The following is a 17,482-nucleotide window of genomic DNA, read 5'->3' on the forward strand; positions in this document are numbered from 1 at the left end:
CGTGGATTAACTTTCTCTGTCAGAAAATTTCCTCTTTAAGAGTTCCCCCTCTGGGTCTTATATCCCTCAGGGAACTCACGCCTCCGAAAGGATAGATACCCTACCCAGCTGTTACTCTGATGCAATTTGGGCATCTTTGCCACCTTCTGAGAAATTTCTTTTCTTTTTGTATTTATACTTGGAACTAAATACCTTCTCTGCAGAGGTTTTCCTCATTTTAGACAAAAGGCCTCATGCATCAGAAGGACAAAGTCAGAGAATTCCTGAGAAATGTGCTCTAAATCATTTTCTACAAAGTCTCCCTCATTCCTTAGATCCAGTTATCCTCACTTGTTGCACAATAGGAGGTTCACTGCACTCCTGTCAGGCTACTGCTTTGCCATCATTTCTGCTAGTTCTCCACCGCCAAAGGGCTCAGATACCAGCCCAAAGACTGTTAATACTCCATATACTGCAGCCGCTGCTGAATTCCAATCTAACAAAATGGCCTACTCTGCAGCTCCCTCAGGCCACATTGATCTTAATTCTATACAATCCTGACATGCTCTTGCTCCCTCACTGGCCCCCACATATAGTGCAGTGCTTCCCAAGCTCTATGATCTCTGTTAGCTGAGATCCATCATAAAGATCTCTTCACGGCTCTGCACTACTTACTATGCCAAGACTTATATTAAATTGAACTCGTTAAGTTCCTGTGAATCTGGTAGCCAGAACACCCTATCACTTTTTTTTTTTTTGAAAGGGGTACTTTCCTGAAAAAATGGAAGTCTACTCAGTCACTGATCCTAAGGAGTTCCTCATCACCAATGCATACCAGTCTGAACTTCCAGTACTAGAGAAAAGGAACCAGGCTCGGCACTAAGAAAAGGAGGGAGCCAACACCATTGGCTTTCTATCCCTGTTCAGGACCAGGACCAAGCTAGAAGAAAAAGGGCCACTGATTCCCTGCACCCCTCCCCCCATACCTACTCTACTAGTCAGTATGCCCTAAATCGATACTTCCTGGAAGCAATTTGTCTTCTTAATGTTGTAAGCTGCAGGATTCAACACCTCTACCATGAACTGGAGATAGAGAAATAGTGAAGTGCTAGGGCTTCACTGTACCCTAAGGGGCAATATCAGTGAATCAGATTCTTCCCTGCATCCATCTGCTGGCAGGGGGCCTAGATGTGCTGGACTGGTCTGGTGAGACGATAAGGAATATAAATTAACAGCTCAAGAATGTGGACACACTGTATTGCAAACCTTACTTGAATTTTATTTATTCTTGTTACAATGCCACTGCACCCAAAGTTGAAACAATATAAACATGACGATTTAATGACAGGACAACATTTCAAAACTACTACAAAATAGCCTTGTGATTTAGTTTTTCCTCCTCTTTTTAAAAAATTAAACTTTCAGAAAATATACCTCAGTAACAATATATCTTACAAAATACACTATGTCTGTACAAGTTTCTTATGGAACTAATATGAGATCAAGTTTACTGAGGTTGCAAGTATATCCTAAAGCAATATGAAAAATATAGTTTCTACTTGTAAAGGTTCTTGTGTTCAAAGTAATTTTTGAAATGAAAATCTCACATTTTTATATGCTGGTGATGACAGGTCAGCATACAAAAATATATTCAGGTGTTGGGGAGGAACAATAAACTAGTCACACACTATCTTGTTGAAATGGGCAACCTAAAATGCTAATTACTGCCATACATGCAATGGGCATCCCACTATGTGGAAAACATTTGTTTGTAATCTCATTCTAGAAGAGTTGGACTGTACTTTAGAATATTTTTCCCATGCCACTGAGCATTCCTACAGTTCACTTTTAAAGGTCCTTTGTTCTACAAAGGCAGCTTCTTCTTCATGCTCTGACTGCATGTCTTTATTACAATCCAGTTCATTTTCTACTTGTGACCTAGAAGTTTCTTTTCCCAAAGTAGTCTCAGAAATATATGAAGATGTCAGAAAATCCAAGCTGGCTTCTGATGCAAGACCTGATGTCATTTCTATAAACAAACAAACAAAAAAAACAAAACAGAGCAGATTCAACACAAGAAAAAGCAAAACAAAGCATTAATGAAATTGTTAACCGAGCCAGCTATAATTATTGAAAGCTGAAGAGAATGCCTTTTCTCACATTCCAGTTTTTGCTGTTTCCTAGCTGCACAATCCAGTGGGAGCACTGAGAGGAGAGGATTACCTTGCTGGTGGCTGAAAGGAATCAGTGTTTTTTGCTTGGGAATTTTTTTTTAAGTATTGGGGAGAAGTAAACTATTGGGGTATATTATTTAGTGCGTTTGTGCTTTTAATAGTCAGTAAGGCAGCTAATAAACAGAAGTTAGAGTGTTTGTATTTCCCAACCCTCCCAGTCCTCACCCACCCACCCCTAACTCATCCTTTAATTTATAGGCAAGTGCCACTTACACACACACACACACACACACACACAAAATAAATAAATAAATCAGCCTTTTAACTTCACATCACAAATTCCCCACACCTTATTGAGAGTTTGATCATTCCTCTGTAGGCCACTAACAGACATATGGTGAATTCACTAATACATTTAAAGTACGCTAATTAGATACATTCCTACTCCCTTAGCAACCTAAAACTTAACTAGGAACTGAACAAATCTGAGATGAAGGCAGCATTCCAGCAGCAAGAGGGGGGCCTCCCAGTCTTTTTCATCGAGTGTCACATGTATGATTTTTTTCCCGCCAGTGAGAAGTTGTACATGTGCATCTGATGCAAAGAGCTCCTGTCTCTCAGCCTAGAGTGCAGACCTGGAGGAGCTGAAACAGACAGAGGTATATAAGTGACACCTTCAGGGACATAGTAGCCAAGTCCCAACTTCAGACTGGCAGCCCTGGTGCTGCACTGGAGGAAGACGTTCTCATGATTGGACAGCATCAACCTGGTGCAGCAGGAAAGGATCCTGTAGCAAGGACCTGCTCTCCAGGTGGTGCATTGTCCTTTCGCATGGAGGATGTGTCTCCAAGGGCTACTGCCCAGGAGGGAAGGGTTAGGTGATTCGATTATTAGGAATGTAGATAGCCGGGTGGGCTGGTGGGCGTTAGGATCGCCTGTTAACATGCCTAATTGGTGCGAAGGTGGCGGACATCATGCGTCACCTAGATAGGATTTTAGACAGTTCTGGGGAGGAGTTGGCTGTTGTGGTACATGTGGGCACCAACAACATAGGAAAATGTTGGAGGGAGGTTCTGGAAGCCAAATTTAGGCTCTTAGGTAGGAAGCTAAAATCCAGAACCTCCAGGGTAGCATTCTCAAATGCTCCCTGTTCCATGTGCAGGGTACCCAGAGGCAGGCAGAGCTCCAGAGTCTCAATGCGTGGATGAGACGATGGTGCAAGGAAGAGGGATTCAGTTTTGTAAGGAACTGGGGAACCTTTTGGGGAAGGAGGAGTCTCTTCTGAAGGGATGGGCTCCACCTTAACCAGGATGGAACCAGACAGCTGGCGCTAACCTTTAAAAAGGAGATAGATCAGCTTTTAAACTAGAACAAAGGGGAAAGCTGACAGTCGCTCAGCAGTGCATGGTTCAGAGAGAGGTATCTTTAAAGGATACTAATGATGCATTAGAATTAGGGCATCTCAACAGTGAGGTTCCAATAATAAGAAAAGTAGTCCAAGTGCCTGTAACTAAAAACTCACCTGAGCTAAAAAATTCTAATTTAGCCCTATCAATTAAAAAGCAGAATGAAAATACAAACAAAAAACAAACTTTGAAATGTTTGTATGCTAATGCCAGAATTCTAAGAAGATGGGAGAATTAGAATGTATAGCAGTGAATGATGACAACTGGCATCTCAGAGACATGGTGGGAGGCTCAGTTTTTACTGTGAGTTTTTGCCTCTAGGGCCAACTTCTTTTCAAATTCTCTCTTAGCCTGTCTTATCAATGTCTTACATTTAACTTGTTAACACTTATGCTTTATCCTATTTTCTTCTGTTGGATCCTTCTTCCAATTTTTGAATGAAGATCTTTTGGCTAAAATAGCCTCTTTCACCTCACCTTTTAACCATGCTGGTAATCGTTTTGCCTTCTTTCCACCTTTCTTAATGTGTGGAATACATCTGGACTGTGCTTCTAGGATGCTATTTTTTAACAATGTCCATGCCTCTTGCACAGTGCTATACCGGGGTACAAATTATATCGCAATGACAGAGGAGCATCCGGAAGGCGGTGTGGCGCTTTATGTCCGGGATGGCATAGAGTGCAACAGGATAAACATCCTGCATGAGCCAAAATGCACATTCGAATCTTTATGGGTAGAAATCCCTTGTGTGTTAGGGAAGAGTATAGCGATAGGAGTATACAACCATCCACCTGGCCAAGATGGTGAGACAGACAGTGAAATGCTAAGAGAAACTGGGGAAGCTAACCAAATTGGTAGTGCAGTAATAATGGGAGATTTCAATTACCCCAAATTGACTGGGTAAATGTATCATCGGGACCTGCTAGAGAGATAAAGTTCCTGGATGGAATAAATGACAGTTTTATGGAGTAATTGGTTCAGGAACTGATGAGAGAGGGAGCAATTGTAAATCTAATTCTCAGTGGAGCACAGGATTTGGTGAGAGGGGTAACTGTGGTGGGGCCGCTTGGCAATAGTGATCATAATATGACCAAATTTGAATTAATGACTGGAAGGGAGGACAGTAAGCAAATCCAAGGCTCTAGTGCTAAACTTTCAAAAGGGAAACTTTGATAAAATGAGAAAAATAGTAAAACCACCTCCAAAAAACTGAAAAGAGCAGCTACAAAGGTAAAAAGTGTGCAAGAGGCGTGGACATTGTTAAAAAATAGCATCCTAGAAGCACAGTCCAGATGTATTTCACACATTAAGAAAGGTGAAAGGAAGGCAAAACGATTACCAGCATGGTTAAAAGGTGAGGTGAAAGAGGCTATTTTAGCCAAAAGAGCTTAATTCAAAAATTGGAAGAAGGATCCAACAGAAGAAAATAGGATAAAGCATAAGTGTTAGCAAGTTAAATGTAAGACATTGATAAGACAGGCTAAGAGAGAATTTTATAAAGAAGTTGGCCGTAGAGGCAAAAACTCACAGTAAAAACTTTAAAAAATATATCCGAAGCAGAAAGCCTGCGAGGGAGTCAGCTGGACCATTAGATGATTGAGGTGTTAAAGGGGCACTTAGAGAAGATAAGGCCATCGTGGAAAGATTAAACCATTTCTTTGCTTCGGTGTTTACTGAAGAGGTTGTTGGGGAGATACCCATTCCAGAGAAGGTCTTCATGGTTAATGATTCAGATGGACCGAACCAAATCACGGTGAACCTAGAAGATGTGGTAGGCCTGATTGACAAACTGAAGAGTAGTAAATCACCTGGACCACATGGTATACACCCCAGGGTTCTGAAGGAACTAAAAAATGAAATTAGTAAAAATTTGTAATCTATCATTAAAAATCATCCATTGTACCTGAAGAATGGAGGGTGGCTAATATAACCCCAATATTTAAAAAGGGCTCCAGGCGTGATCTGGGAAACTACAGACCAGTTAGCCTGGCTTCAGTGCCAGGAAAAATAGTGGAAAGTGTTCTAAATATCAAAATCACAGAACATATACAAAGACATGGTTTAATGGAACAAAGTCTTGCCTCACAAATCTGCTTCACTTTTTTTTGAAGGAGTTAATAAACGCGTAGATAAAGGTGAACCGGTAGATGTAGTGTATTTGGATTTTCAGAAGGCATTTGACAAAGTTCCTCATGAGAGGCTTCTAGGAAAAGTAAAAATTCATGGGCTAGGTTGCGATATGCTTTCGTGGATTACAAACTGGCTAAAAGACAGGAAACAGAGAGTAGGATTAAATGGACAATTTTCTTAGTGGAGGGAAGTGGGCAGTGGAGTGCCTCAGGGATCTGTACTGGGATTCAGTTTTTTCAATATATTTATAAATGATCTGAAAAGGAATATGACGAGTGATGTAATCAAATTTGCAGATGATACAAAATTATTCAGAGTAGTTAAATCACAAGCGGATTGTGATAAATTGCAGGAAAAACTTGTGAGACTGGAAAATTGGGCATCCAAATGGCAGATGAAATTTAATGTGGATAAATGCAAGGAGATGCCTATAGTGAAAAATAACCCATGCTATAGTTACACAATGTTAGGTTCCGTATTAGGAGCTACCACCCAAGAAAGAGATCTAGGCGTCATAGTGGATAACACATTGAAATCATCAGTTCAGTGTGCTGCGGCAGTCAAAAAAGCAAAACAGAATGTTGGGAATTATTAAAAAGGGAATGGTGAATAAAACAGAAAATGTCATGCCCCTGTATCACTCCATGATGAGACCGCACCTTGAATACAGTTCTGGTCGCCACATCTCAAAAAAAGATATAGTTGTGATGGTGAAGGTACAAAGAAGGGCGACCAAAATGATAAAGGGGATTGAACAGCTCCCCTATGAGGAAAGACTAAAGTTGATAGGACTGTTCAGCTTGGAGAAGAGACGGCTGAGGGGGGATATGATAGAGGTGTTTAAAATCATGAGAGGTTTAGAATGGGTAAATATGAATCGGTTATTTACTCTTTCGGATAATAGAAGGACTAGGGGGCGCTCCATTTAAAACTAATCGGAGAAAGTTCTTTTTCACTCAACGCACAATTAAACTGTGGAATTTGTTGCCAGGGGAAGTGGTTAGTGCAGTTAGTGTCACTGGGTTTAAAAAAGGATTGGATAAATTCTTGGAGGAGAAGCCCATTACCTTCTATTAAGTTGCCTTAGAAAATAGCCACTGCTATTACTAGCAACAGTAGCATGGGATAGACTTAATTTTGGGGTACTTGCCAGGTTCTTATGGCCTGGATTGGCCACTGTTGGAAACAGGATGCTGGGCTTGATGGACCCTTCGGTCTGATCCAGTATGGCTTATGGTTCTTTTGTTATGATTGCTTTTTCAAACTGGAAGAGATTCAGCTACTTTGAATTACAGCTCTTAAGCAGTTTTTTTCCCCCAATAGAAGTTCTTAAAACATTTATTTTAAAGAATTTCTATCTGGCACTAATATTCTAGGCATATCAACAATCAACATTCTCAAAACAAAACAAATAGTTGCATTGTCAAAAGTTGTTAAACAGGACAAGCTTAATAGCCTATCTGCACTGTCTTTGTATATAAATGACATCAGACCTGGGAGCTAGCCTAAGGTTTAACTAATACCCTATATACTTATAACTTGCTGTCTGAAAGGCTTGAGAAAGTAAACCTTTCCGTTGCTTCCAAAAGATCTATGCACATGTCTCTGCTCTTGATAAAGGAAAGGGCATTCCAAAGTGAGATGAGCGACCATAAAATTCCTAGCTTGAGTGTCCAAGAGGTGAACTTCTCGCATATAGCCAAATATCTAAAAGATGATGACCAGCAAAAATCAGGGCATTGGTGGGAGGCCAAATCTATAGATCTTTAACATATTATTAAGGCAAACAGAAAAAGAATTATATAATGCCTGGTTAAGCAAAGTGAAAATCTCAAATCCTATGCACAAAATAACTAGAAAACAGTGCAAAGAGTTAAGAAATGGAAAAAACAAGTTTGTGTATCGTAAAGCAGAGTTGCCTACCTGTAACAGGTGTTCTCCTGGGACAGCAGGATGTTAGTCCTCACACATGGGTGACATCAGATGAAGCCCGGCACGAAAATCTTTTGTCAAAGTTTCTAGAACTTTGATTAGGCACACTGAGCATGCCCAGCATGCCACTAACCACACGTGGGGTCGCTCTTCAGTCTGATAGCATAGAATTAAACGAAAAAATAAAATAAACATGCAAGAAACCCAACTCTGTGGGGTTGAGGCCAGTTTCATGAGGACTAACATCCTGCTATCCCAGGAGAACACCTGTTACAGGAAAGCAACTCTGCTTTCTCCTGGGACAAGCAGGATGGTAGTTCTCACAAATGGGTGAATCCCTAGCTGTAGGCTGCTCACAAACCACCAAGCACATAACTAGGTGCCAATGGGCACAAGTAGTGCTGTTGGTAGTAAAGGGAGGCACAGCCTGAACCAGAAAAAGGGGCCAGAAGCTGGAAGAGGTGGGGTTTCATAGTTGAAAAAGATTCCAGAGGACAGACTGGCTGAAACTGCTGTTGCGTAGGCCATCCCTATGCAGCAGTAATGTGAAGCAAAGGTGAGGAGAGAACATGTTGCAACTTTGCAGATCTTATCCACAGGGCCTGCTCGCATGTGGGCCACCGAAGTTGCCATGGCTCCGACAGAATGAGCCTTGACATAGCCCCCTAGCTGCAGTCCCGCCTGTGCATAGCAATACAAGATGCAATCTGCCAGCCAACTGGATAAAGTCTGCTTGGTCACATCAACTCCTAAATGGTTCTTGTTGAAAGAAGGTTGGGTGGATTGCCTATGACCTGCTGTTCGCTCCAGGTAAAAAGCCAAGGCTCTCTTGCAATCCAGGATAAGGAGAGCCCATTTGCCCTGGTGCCAATGAGGCTTTGGAAAGAAGGTGGGTAAGACGATCGACTGGTTCAGATGGAAATCCATCATCACCTTTGGCAAGAACCTAGGGTGGTTCTGTGTACACATCCTAACGTGGAAGAACTTCATGTAAGGTGGATAGGACATCAGAGCTTGACGTTCGCTAACCCTGTGCACAGAGGTGACTGTCACCAGGAAGATAACTTTCTGGGTCAAGAACTTTCTGGGTCACAGAAGCACATGGGTTCAAAGGAGCTTTCATAAGCTGTACCAGGCCCATGCTGAGGTCCCAGGACACTGTAGGGGGACTGAGAGGAGGCTTCAGTTGAAGCAGGCCCCACATAAGGCGCTCCACGATAGGATGCACCGAGATGGGCAGACCATCCACCTCCTGGTGGAAAGCCCCATTGGCGCTAAGATGCACCCTTACTGAGTTAGTTTGTAGGCCAGACTCTGAGAGGTGTAGCAGGTAATCTAGAAATTTTGGGGTGGAGCAGGAGAACGAGTCTAAACTATGATGCTCAAACCAAGCGGAAAACTGCTTCCACTTTAGGCCATAAGATTTCCTAGTAGACAGCTTCCTGGACTCCAGCAAGACCCAGGACACCTCGTCTGAGAGTTCCCAGAGCTATAAAATCAACCTATTAATATCCATGCCATGAGGGACAAGGCCCAGAGGTTGGGATGACAACTGGCCCCAATCCTGTGTGATTAAGTCTGGGGCAGTCCCTCAGGATGAGCTCTTGCAGGAGAAGGAACCAGATTTGACACGGCCAATAAGGGGCAATGAGAATCATGGTCCCATGATCTTGCTGGAGCTTCAGGAGGGTCTTTGACACTAGTGGAAGCTCCTGCCCCATTGGTATGCAAAGGCATCCGATGCCTACCTGTCACCCTCCTGGAATAGGGAGCAGAACCAAGCTACCTTCCTATTGCAGGGGGAAGCAAAGAGATCCTCGTCTGGGGTTCCCCAAAGATGGAAGCTCCGATCTACAACCTCCTGCTTCAGAGGACATTCGTGGGGTCAGAATGATCAACTCAGACCATCCACCACCACAATCTCCAGTCCTGGAAGGCACATAGCCCAGAGCAGGATGCCCTGGGACAGAACCCACATCCAGATCTGAACAGCTTCCTGACAGAGGTATGATCTCATACCCACCCCTGTTTGTAGAGGTACCACATTGTCACCTGGTTGTCTGTCTGGATTAGGACCACCTTGTTGGCCAGGTGATCCCGAAAAGCCAAAAGTGCATATTGGATTGCCCAGAGTACCAGGAAATTTGTCTGGTGTTGCGCTTCCTGGGTGGTCCATCAACCTTGGGTGCGGAGCTCCTCCACACGACCACCCCACCTGAGATGGAAAGCATCAGTGGTGCGCAAAGCTTGAGTCAGAGATGCTTGGAATGGTGCCCTCACCTCCAAGTTGGCCAGGGTCTTCCACCATGACAAGGAGACCTGGAACAGCTGAGTGATTCAAATGTGCACCTGAAGATCCTGAGCCCAACGCCACTAGGAGCAGAGGGTCCACTGAGCTCTGTACATGTGTAGATGAGTGAAAGGAGTGACATGGACCGTCACCGCCTTGTGCCACATCATGCGGTGTGCCAAGACCTGATGACTCCGAGAAATCGCTCTCGCAAGGGCTATTAAGGTGAGTGCCCAGTCTCAGGGCAAGAACGCCCGAGCATCCCTGGCTCCAATGAATACCAATTATTGCAACGGAATCAGTTGAGACTTCAGGTAGTTGATCAGAAAATCCAGGGTCTCCAAGACCCGAATGGTGGAGTGCAGAGATTGCAGTGTGCCCTCCTGGACGGAGCTCGATGAGCCAGTCATCCAGATAGGGAAAGACCTACACACGCAGTTTCTGCAAGTAAGCGCCCACCCCTACCAGGCACTTGATGAAAACACGGGGTGCTGACGCCAGGCCGAACAGCAGCACTCTGTACTGGAAGTGTTGCCTGCCCACCACGAACCACAGATACTTCCTGTGGGCATGGGAAATTTTGATGTGGCGGTAGGCATCTTTTAGGTCGAGAAAGCAAAACCATTCTCCCTTCCGCAGGAGAAGTATCAGGGTACAGAGAGAAACCATCTTGAACTTCTCTCTTTTCAGGAACTTGTTCAAGACCCGCATTTTCAGAATATGACAGTTCTCTTTGATATCAGGAAATACCCTGAGTAGAAACTGCTCCCCTTCTGTTGCGGCAGAACGAGCTCGACTAATCTGACTATTAAAGGGGCGGAGAGCTCTGTGAAAAGTATCTCCTGATCAGAGATGCCCCATGGCGGAGAGTCTGGCGGGGTACCCTGAAAATTTAGTCTGTACCTCGACGAATGATGGACAGGACCCATTGATCCAAGGTGATGGATGGCCAATAGCCCGCAAAGAACCATAGCTGGCCTCCAACCGGAGGGCCCGTCATAGAGGGTCCTGGCTTGTACTCCCTCGCCACCAGTCAAAACCCGGTGGCTGGGCTTTGCTGGGGGGCTGGCTGAGGCCTAGGAGCCTGGGGTTGCTGAGGGCCCTCACCCTGGTTGCCGGAGGGTGAGGGTCCTTGGGGGGTAAAATGGGCTGAGGTCCCTGCTGTGAGGACCTCTTGCCCGAGGACTTCTGGTCCAAGGTGCTGGCTGAGAGGTACTGGAGGGTCTCATATGATGATCCTTCAGCTGTGTCACTGCCTCCGTAATATTATCACCGAAGAGGTTCTCCCCGTACAGGGCAGCTCTGCAATCTGCTCCTGAACCTCCGGACGGAGGTCAAAGGAGCGGAGCTGAGCCCTGCGGCAGGCACGGATGCCAGCGGCCACTAGCCTTTCTGCTGTCTTGAAAACGTCATAGGCGGACTGGACTTTATGCTTAGCACACTCAAACCCCTGCTGGGCTAGCTTCAGGAAGTCCTCCTGCAGTTGTTGGGGCAGGTGGTCAACCAGATCCTGGACTTGCTTCTAGAGATTCCTGGAATACTGGCTCATGTACAGTTGGTAGCAAGTGATACTCGTTGCTAGCATGGATCCTTGGAAGATTTTCTTCCTCAGGGTGTCTAGGACCCTATTTTCTCGGCCTAGGGGTGCCAAGGTGTGGGTCTGAGAACACTTCACCTTTTTGAGGGAGGACTCCATCACAGACTGGTGTGGGAGATGACACCTCTCAAATCCCTTGGTGGGCTGAACCAGGTACACTGCATTGGTCTTTCGGTATCCCCGGTGAACAGGAATGAGGTGTTCCCAGAGCTGGACAAAGAGATCTTTAAAGATATCATGGTCTGAGACAGCCACCACCTCTTTCAGCGCATCTACAAATTGGAGAATCTCCAACAATTTATGGCAAGAGTCCTCTCCTCCATCAGGAGCTGAAAAGGGATGGACTCCACCATGGCCCATACAAAGTCCAAACACATCAGGTCCTCGAGAGGGGACTGACGTCTCTCCTCTGGAGGAGACTGCTCAAAGGGAAGGTTCTCTGAGTTCTCCGATGAGGACTTGGATGCATCATCCCCCGGGGGGTCCTCTTCACTTAGGACCCCGGGGTCACCGGTAGGGGTGTCCGGACCACATCTGTCGCCCGAGGCACCTGTTCTGGGTGGTTTATAGCATGTAAACACACATTTTAAAACTAATACATAAAAATAACTAACATTTATTAAGCATACAGTTCACATATTTATACAAAACAGTCATAAAATTCATGCAGAGTACCACTCTAATAGAATAACTGACAATGGAGAGAATAAGAAACTAATGCTTGTAATTTCTTGACTTCTGGTCAAAGTGATGGCCATCAGAACATGACTTTCCACATAAGAAATTTCAGGGAAATTGATTCCAGAGGTTCAAAAAGAGGCTTCATCATCAGCTGCACTAAGATGATATTGAGATCCTAAGGCACTGTGGTTTTCGTATGCCAAACACCTTTCATGAATTTTGACACTAGATGGTACCTGGAGATTGGTTTATCCTCCATCTTGAGATAGTAAGCAGCAATGGGACTAAGGTGCACTTTTACTGGCACTAATCCCTGACAAAGAAGGGGAAAACAAAGACTGAAGCAGATCCTTAGGGCTGCAAGTAAACAGATCCACAGAATTTGCGTGACAATAAGAGGAAAATCTTTTCCATGTAAATCCATGACTTCCTGGCTTCTTAGCTGAGATCAAAATACCCTCAACTTCCTCAGAAAGTGAAAGAGAGAAAACAATCAAGCACTCAACATCCATGCCATCAGATTCAGCAAAAGGATATTCAGGTCATGTATTTGACATCCTATATAAGAAGGGATGGAGAGGATCCAACAGGAACTGGAGGTTGAACAGACAAACACACCTATCTGGGTCATGTTGGAACAATAACAGCCACTTTTTTCACGATCATTCAGCACTTTCTGTACCAACATTGCGACCAATGAAAATGGAGAAACATATATAGAATACTTGCAGCACGCTTAAGCATAAGTGTTGGGAGTGGATCTGTATTTCCTTTTAAGAAAGGAACTAAATTTTTCAACCTCCTTGTTCTCCAATGTAAATATGTCTTTCGTTGGCCAACTCCAAAGGTTGAACAATTTGTCTGACACTCTGATCCCCTCGTGTGGTCTGAAGATGTGGTTGAGGCATTCTGCTAATAAGTTGAAGACTTCCAGCAGGTAGGTCGCTTGAAGGAAGGTTTCTTGACAAAGCCAAATCTTTAGAGATTTCTGGCTGACAGTCCAGGATCCCATTCTTCCAGCGTGCTCATAGAGAAGACTGCCACTTGACTGTTTGCATCTGAATTCTCTCTCCATTCAGGAAATAAGGAAATGCCCTCAGCACATACCAAATAATTGCAGCTCCAGGTTTATCCAAAAACGACTCCTCTACTGACCACATTTCCCAAGCTTGAGACGATCCTGTGTGTGTGCCCAACTCTTTGCAGGAGGCATCATTCACAAGCATCACTTGATGAAGCAAATTTCAAAGAGGAAGACCATGTCCAGAACTAATAGAATCAACCTCCAATGAAGAGATGACATCATCCTTAGGGTTGCCAAGACTGGATGAGACAAAGACTGACAACTGATCACACTGCAAGTGGAGGCTCCACTAGAAAACTTATGTTCAAGCATGTCATAGGAACAACATAGACCACTGCTGCCATGTGACCAAGATCAACCAGAATAAACCTGGCTATGATCTGATCTTGTTGCATCAAGTTCTACACCAATGAACAGAAGCATACTGCTCTTTCATTTGGAAGGAAAGTTCTACTCCACTGAGTCTATTCATGCCCCTATCAACTGAATCATCTGGGTAGGTATGAGGTTTGATTTGGTAAAGTTGATTATGAACCCCAGAGACTACAGGAGTTGGATGGCTATCTCCACAGAGTCCTAGCATCTGTGCCCGAGATGGTCCAGTCACCAGCCAGTTTAGGGAAGGGAAAATATTCCCTGGCAGCAAAGATGTGAAACGACAGTCAAGTATTTGGTGAAGACCCTTCGGAGCCACCAAGAGGCCAAATGAAAGGACTTTGCATTGATAGTGACCTCCTGCCAACAAGAATCCAAGATGTTTCCAACAAGAAGGGTGGATGAGAACGTGCGTGTACATATCTATCAGATCCAAAGGAGAAATTACTACTTACCTAATAATTTCCTTTCCTCTAAGGAAGGTAGGCCAATCCACACCAGTGGGTTATGCACTCCTACCAGCAGATGGAGATAGACAACTAATTCAATGACATCACCAACATAGATAGCTCTGTCCCAACATCAGCCTGCCAGTATCTCTAAAAAAGCAAACTGTGGACAACTGATTACACCTGACACATGACTTAATAGTCAATAATTCGTGACCTCCACTTAACTCAAACACTGAGCCCAGGTAAAATATTAATAACCACTGATTACATAGGCTGGATCTCCCTTACCAGTTCTTCAACCAACCCTAACAAGGAGCAAGCTGCATCGTCCCTGAAAGGAAGGATGACCTGAAAACAAAATCACAAGTAGGCAGCCCAAGGTGAGCTGTGCATTGGCCTATCTTCCTTAGAGGAAAAGAAATTATCAAGTAAGTAGTAATTTCTCTTTCCTTTACACTCAGGCAGGTCAATCCATACCAGTGGGATGTACCAAAGCTACTCCCGAAATGGGTCGGAGGCTGCACACGCTCCTGTCAACACAGCCCTCGCAAAGGCCATGTCCTTTTCAACATCCAAGCAGGAACACTTGGAGAAAGTATGTAAGAAGGAGACCACAGCTGAGTCTCCATCACAAAGTCCGCCTGTCTTGCCTAGGCAATGGTACCTCTGCCCCATATAAACTGCAGTGATGACATCTTTAACCCCATGGGCCATTGCAGCTCACAATGCCAGTTCTCCATGTTTATCTCCACTATGGAGACCAAGCAATTGAGCAGTCTTTTGCCCGTAGCAGGTGACCCTCAGGTACTGTAACAATGTTGTGTCATAGCTAAAGCACATAACTGCTTACTCCTACTCCATTCTACACCTGACTAGCGCCAGCAGGCAAATTGACTAATTCAAGTGAAACTCAGATTCCACTTCCAGAAAACAGTTCTAATTTGCACTGCCCCTAGAGACAATCACAGAAAAGGCTCACTTCAAGATAAAGCTGATGGCCCAGAAAAAATATTCCACCAATATACAGTGAGCAGGAAAATCACCTTCAAGGTAAAACCATTCGGCCACCAAAAGATGGAGCCTGCCCAAAAATATACACCACCAAGCAGTGACAAGAAGGACATAGATGTTCAACTCTCTTCAAAATTAAAGAAACATTTGGAGAAGAGAACAAGGTCTACCAGTGATTATGACCTCCATAACATGCCAATGCTTCAAACAGAAGATGCCAGGAGTTTTAGGGTCAACCCCTACTAATCCCAGGATTAGCGGTATTTCCATTCAGAGGTGAAAATCTCTCACCCTGCATCAACTTTTTAATACTCTCCGATCTCTGATATAAGGTAGAGGGGGTAAAAACTGCCTAGCTTGGAGCAGCACAGTACCACTGCTGGAAAACAACCAAGCTTGAGCAGTCATGCCCTCTAAAGGGCCAAATGTAAGACTGGATTTCCCCAGACTTTCAAATAAAGTCAGTCCCTGTTGTCAAAGACCCTTTGGGAATGGACACCCCATAGGACTATCTACCAGTAACCGAAAGATGAAAGCTGTGGCCAACCTAATCACCAGGCCTACAGTCCTGGGAGGGAGTCCATGTCGTATGTCACTCTGTGGCTCACTACTGAACAAGAGCATCGATTCCCAATGTTCCTGGATCCTGTCTATAACTATAGAACCAGTACATCATTGCGTGTTGTTAACATACCATCAGAACCAGATACCTCTCTCCCCACAGAGAGACTATGAACAGAAAAAAGTTCTGTGCCAGCTCCAACTCTCTTGCTATAAGTCAAATCTGCTGAGAAAATTGTCCCTCACATTGTCCATCCGGGAATGTGAGAGACTGGTATCAATTAGTTATGATGTTCTGCCCATTTTATGAGAGCATCTATCTTCACAGACACTTGGTGACTATTGCTACAGCCTCAAAGATTTATATAGGTGACTGTGGTGGCCTTGCCTAATATCACTTTCACAGCTCATTCCATTAGCCGCTCGATGAACCGTAAACCCATCAGACGATCCAGACAAACTTCCAATCAATTGATGGCTCTGTCAAGCTTTGGCATTCCACAGACCATATGCCATCAACAATTGGTAGGGAGCCTCCTCGGCTAGGTGACTCAGCTCCCCCATTGGGAGTACCTACCATTCCTAGACTTGTCAGGATACCCCTCTCTGGAGAGGTTCCCTTACCAAGCACCCTAGCAACTGCGGGCTCACTACCATCGTGAACTCCACCGGGTCAGCAGGGCCTGCCAAAGTGGACACATATGTACTCTCATCTAAGGAACTACCTCCAACGTTATAGTCATTGACCCCCGAGACCCAGAAAGAGCTCCACATTATGGAATACATGGCCAATCTCAAGGAATGAAACAGTCTCCTACTGTGGGATACGATGTTCTGGCAATTCCCACTTTGTGCCGTATCAAATTTTACTCTGAGGTAGTCCAAGTCGATAATGATCTCAGGCTGTGTTTGTAAGCCTACTATACACCCCAGCTTGAAAAGGACACAGATCACTTTGTGAAATGCCCTTTAACTGTCAACTGCAAGCTTGGAGGCAAATCACCCAGTCACTCAGATATCTATGGACAAAAATATCTGCCTTCTGCAGAGACACTGCTACTCTCTCTCAGATGTTAGAGAAGATTCTAAGCGCCGTAGCCAGGGCGAACGGTCAGACTTGACATTGATAATGCCGTTCTAGAACGGTGAAACACATATGCCGCCAATGTTCCTGTCCTACAGGGTTATAAAGCAATGTATCTAGTAGGTCTAAAGATAAGAGAAGGTCCTTTTTCTGTACTCTTCGTGATGATGGAGCACAAGGTTCCATTCTGACGTGCGCTATGCGCAACTGCTGCTTGACCCCTTTCATCAAATGGAGCCCTCTGTCTTCCTGGGCATGACAAAATAAATGGAATAGTCCCCAGTCATTATTTTGCAGTTCAGAAAACTGGAATTATGGCTTTAAGATCTGTTAGCCTTCTTTCCACTGTGAAAACATTTGAGGAACTGCTTTGAAGTAAGAAGATCTATATCGTCTTTATTAAGTGGACACTTCTTGTGAATTTTGTATGTACTATTGAATTTTATTGTATTATAAGAAAAATTTACCTTTAATCAAATATAAATATTTTTAAGTAATGTTTATATATGGGTAAATAAAAAAATCTTTTATGAATTTCTAAATATATAATATTGTTCCTTATCTGGTTTGTTTTATTTATATAGTGGTTCAGCGACTGACACCAGGACTGGGGGAGACCATCGTGGACCTCCAGCTACAGGGTTGCTTTGGGGGCATCGTGGCAAGCACCAGCACCAACCCGAGCCCTGCACCGTGCATTGAAGGAGACCGGTGCTGATGCTTCCT

At 44.2% G+C, this 17,482-nt stretch overlaps 1 protein-coding gene across 1 annotated transcript in view; it reads right to left on the reverse strand.

The window, feature by feature from the left end:
* Positions 1-1,237: 1,237 nt before the first annotated feature.
* Positions 1,238-17,482, reverse strand: part of TDRD6 (tudor domain containing 6) — a 408,994-nt gene continuing 392,749 nt past the window's right edge. The window contains 1 exon segment of the mRNA XM_029596059.1: positions 1,238-2,008. Coding sequence (XP_029451919.1) covers positions 1,815-2,008 — 194 coding nt within the window. The 3' untranslated portion in view covers positions 1,238-1,814.

This window comes from Rhinatrema bivittatum, chromosome 3 (genome assembly GCF_901001135.1).
Source record: "Rhinatrema bivittatum chromosome 3, aRhiBiv1.1, whole genome shotgun sequence".
Lineage (NCBI taxonomy): Eukaryota > Metazoa > Chordata > Amphibia > Gymnophiona > Rhinatrematidae > Rhinatrema > Rhinatrema bivittatum.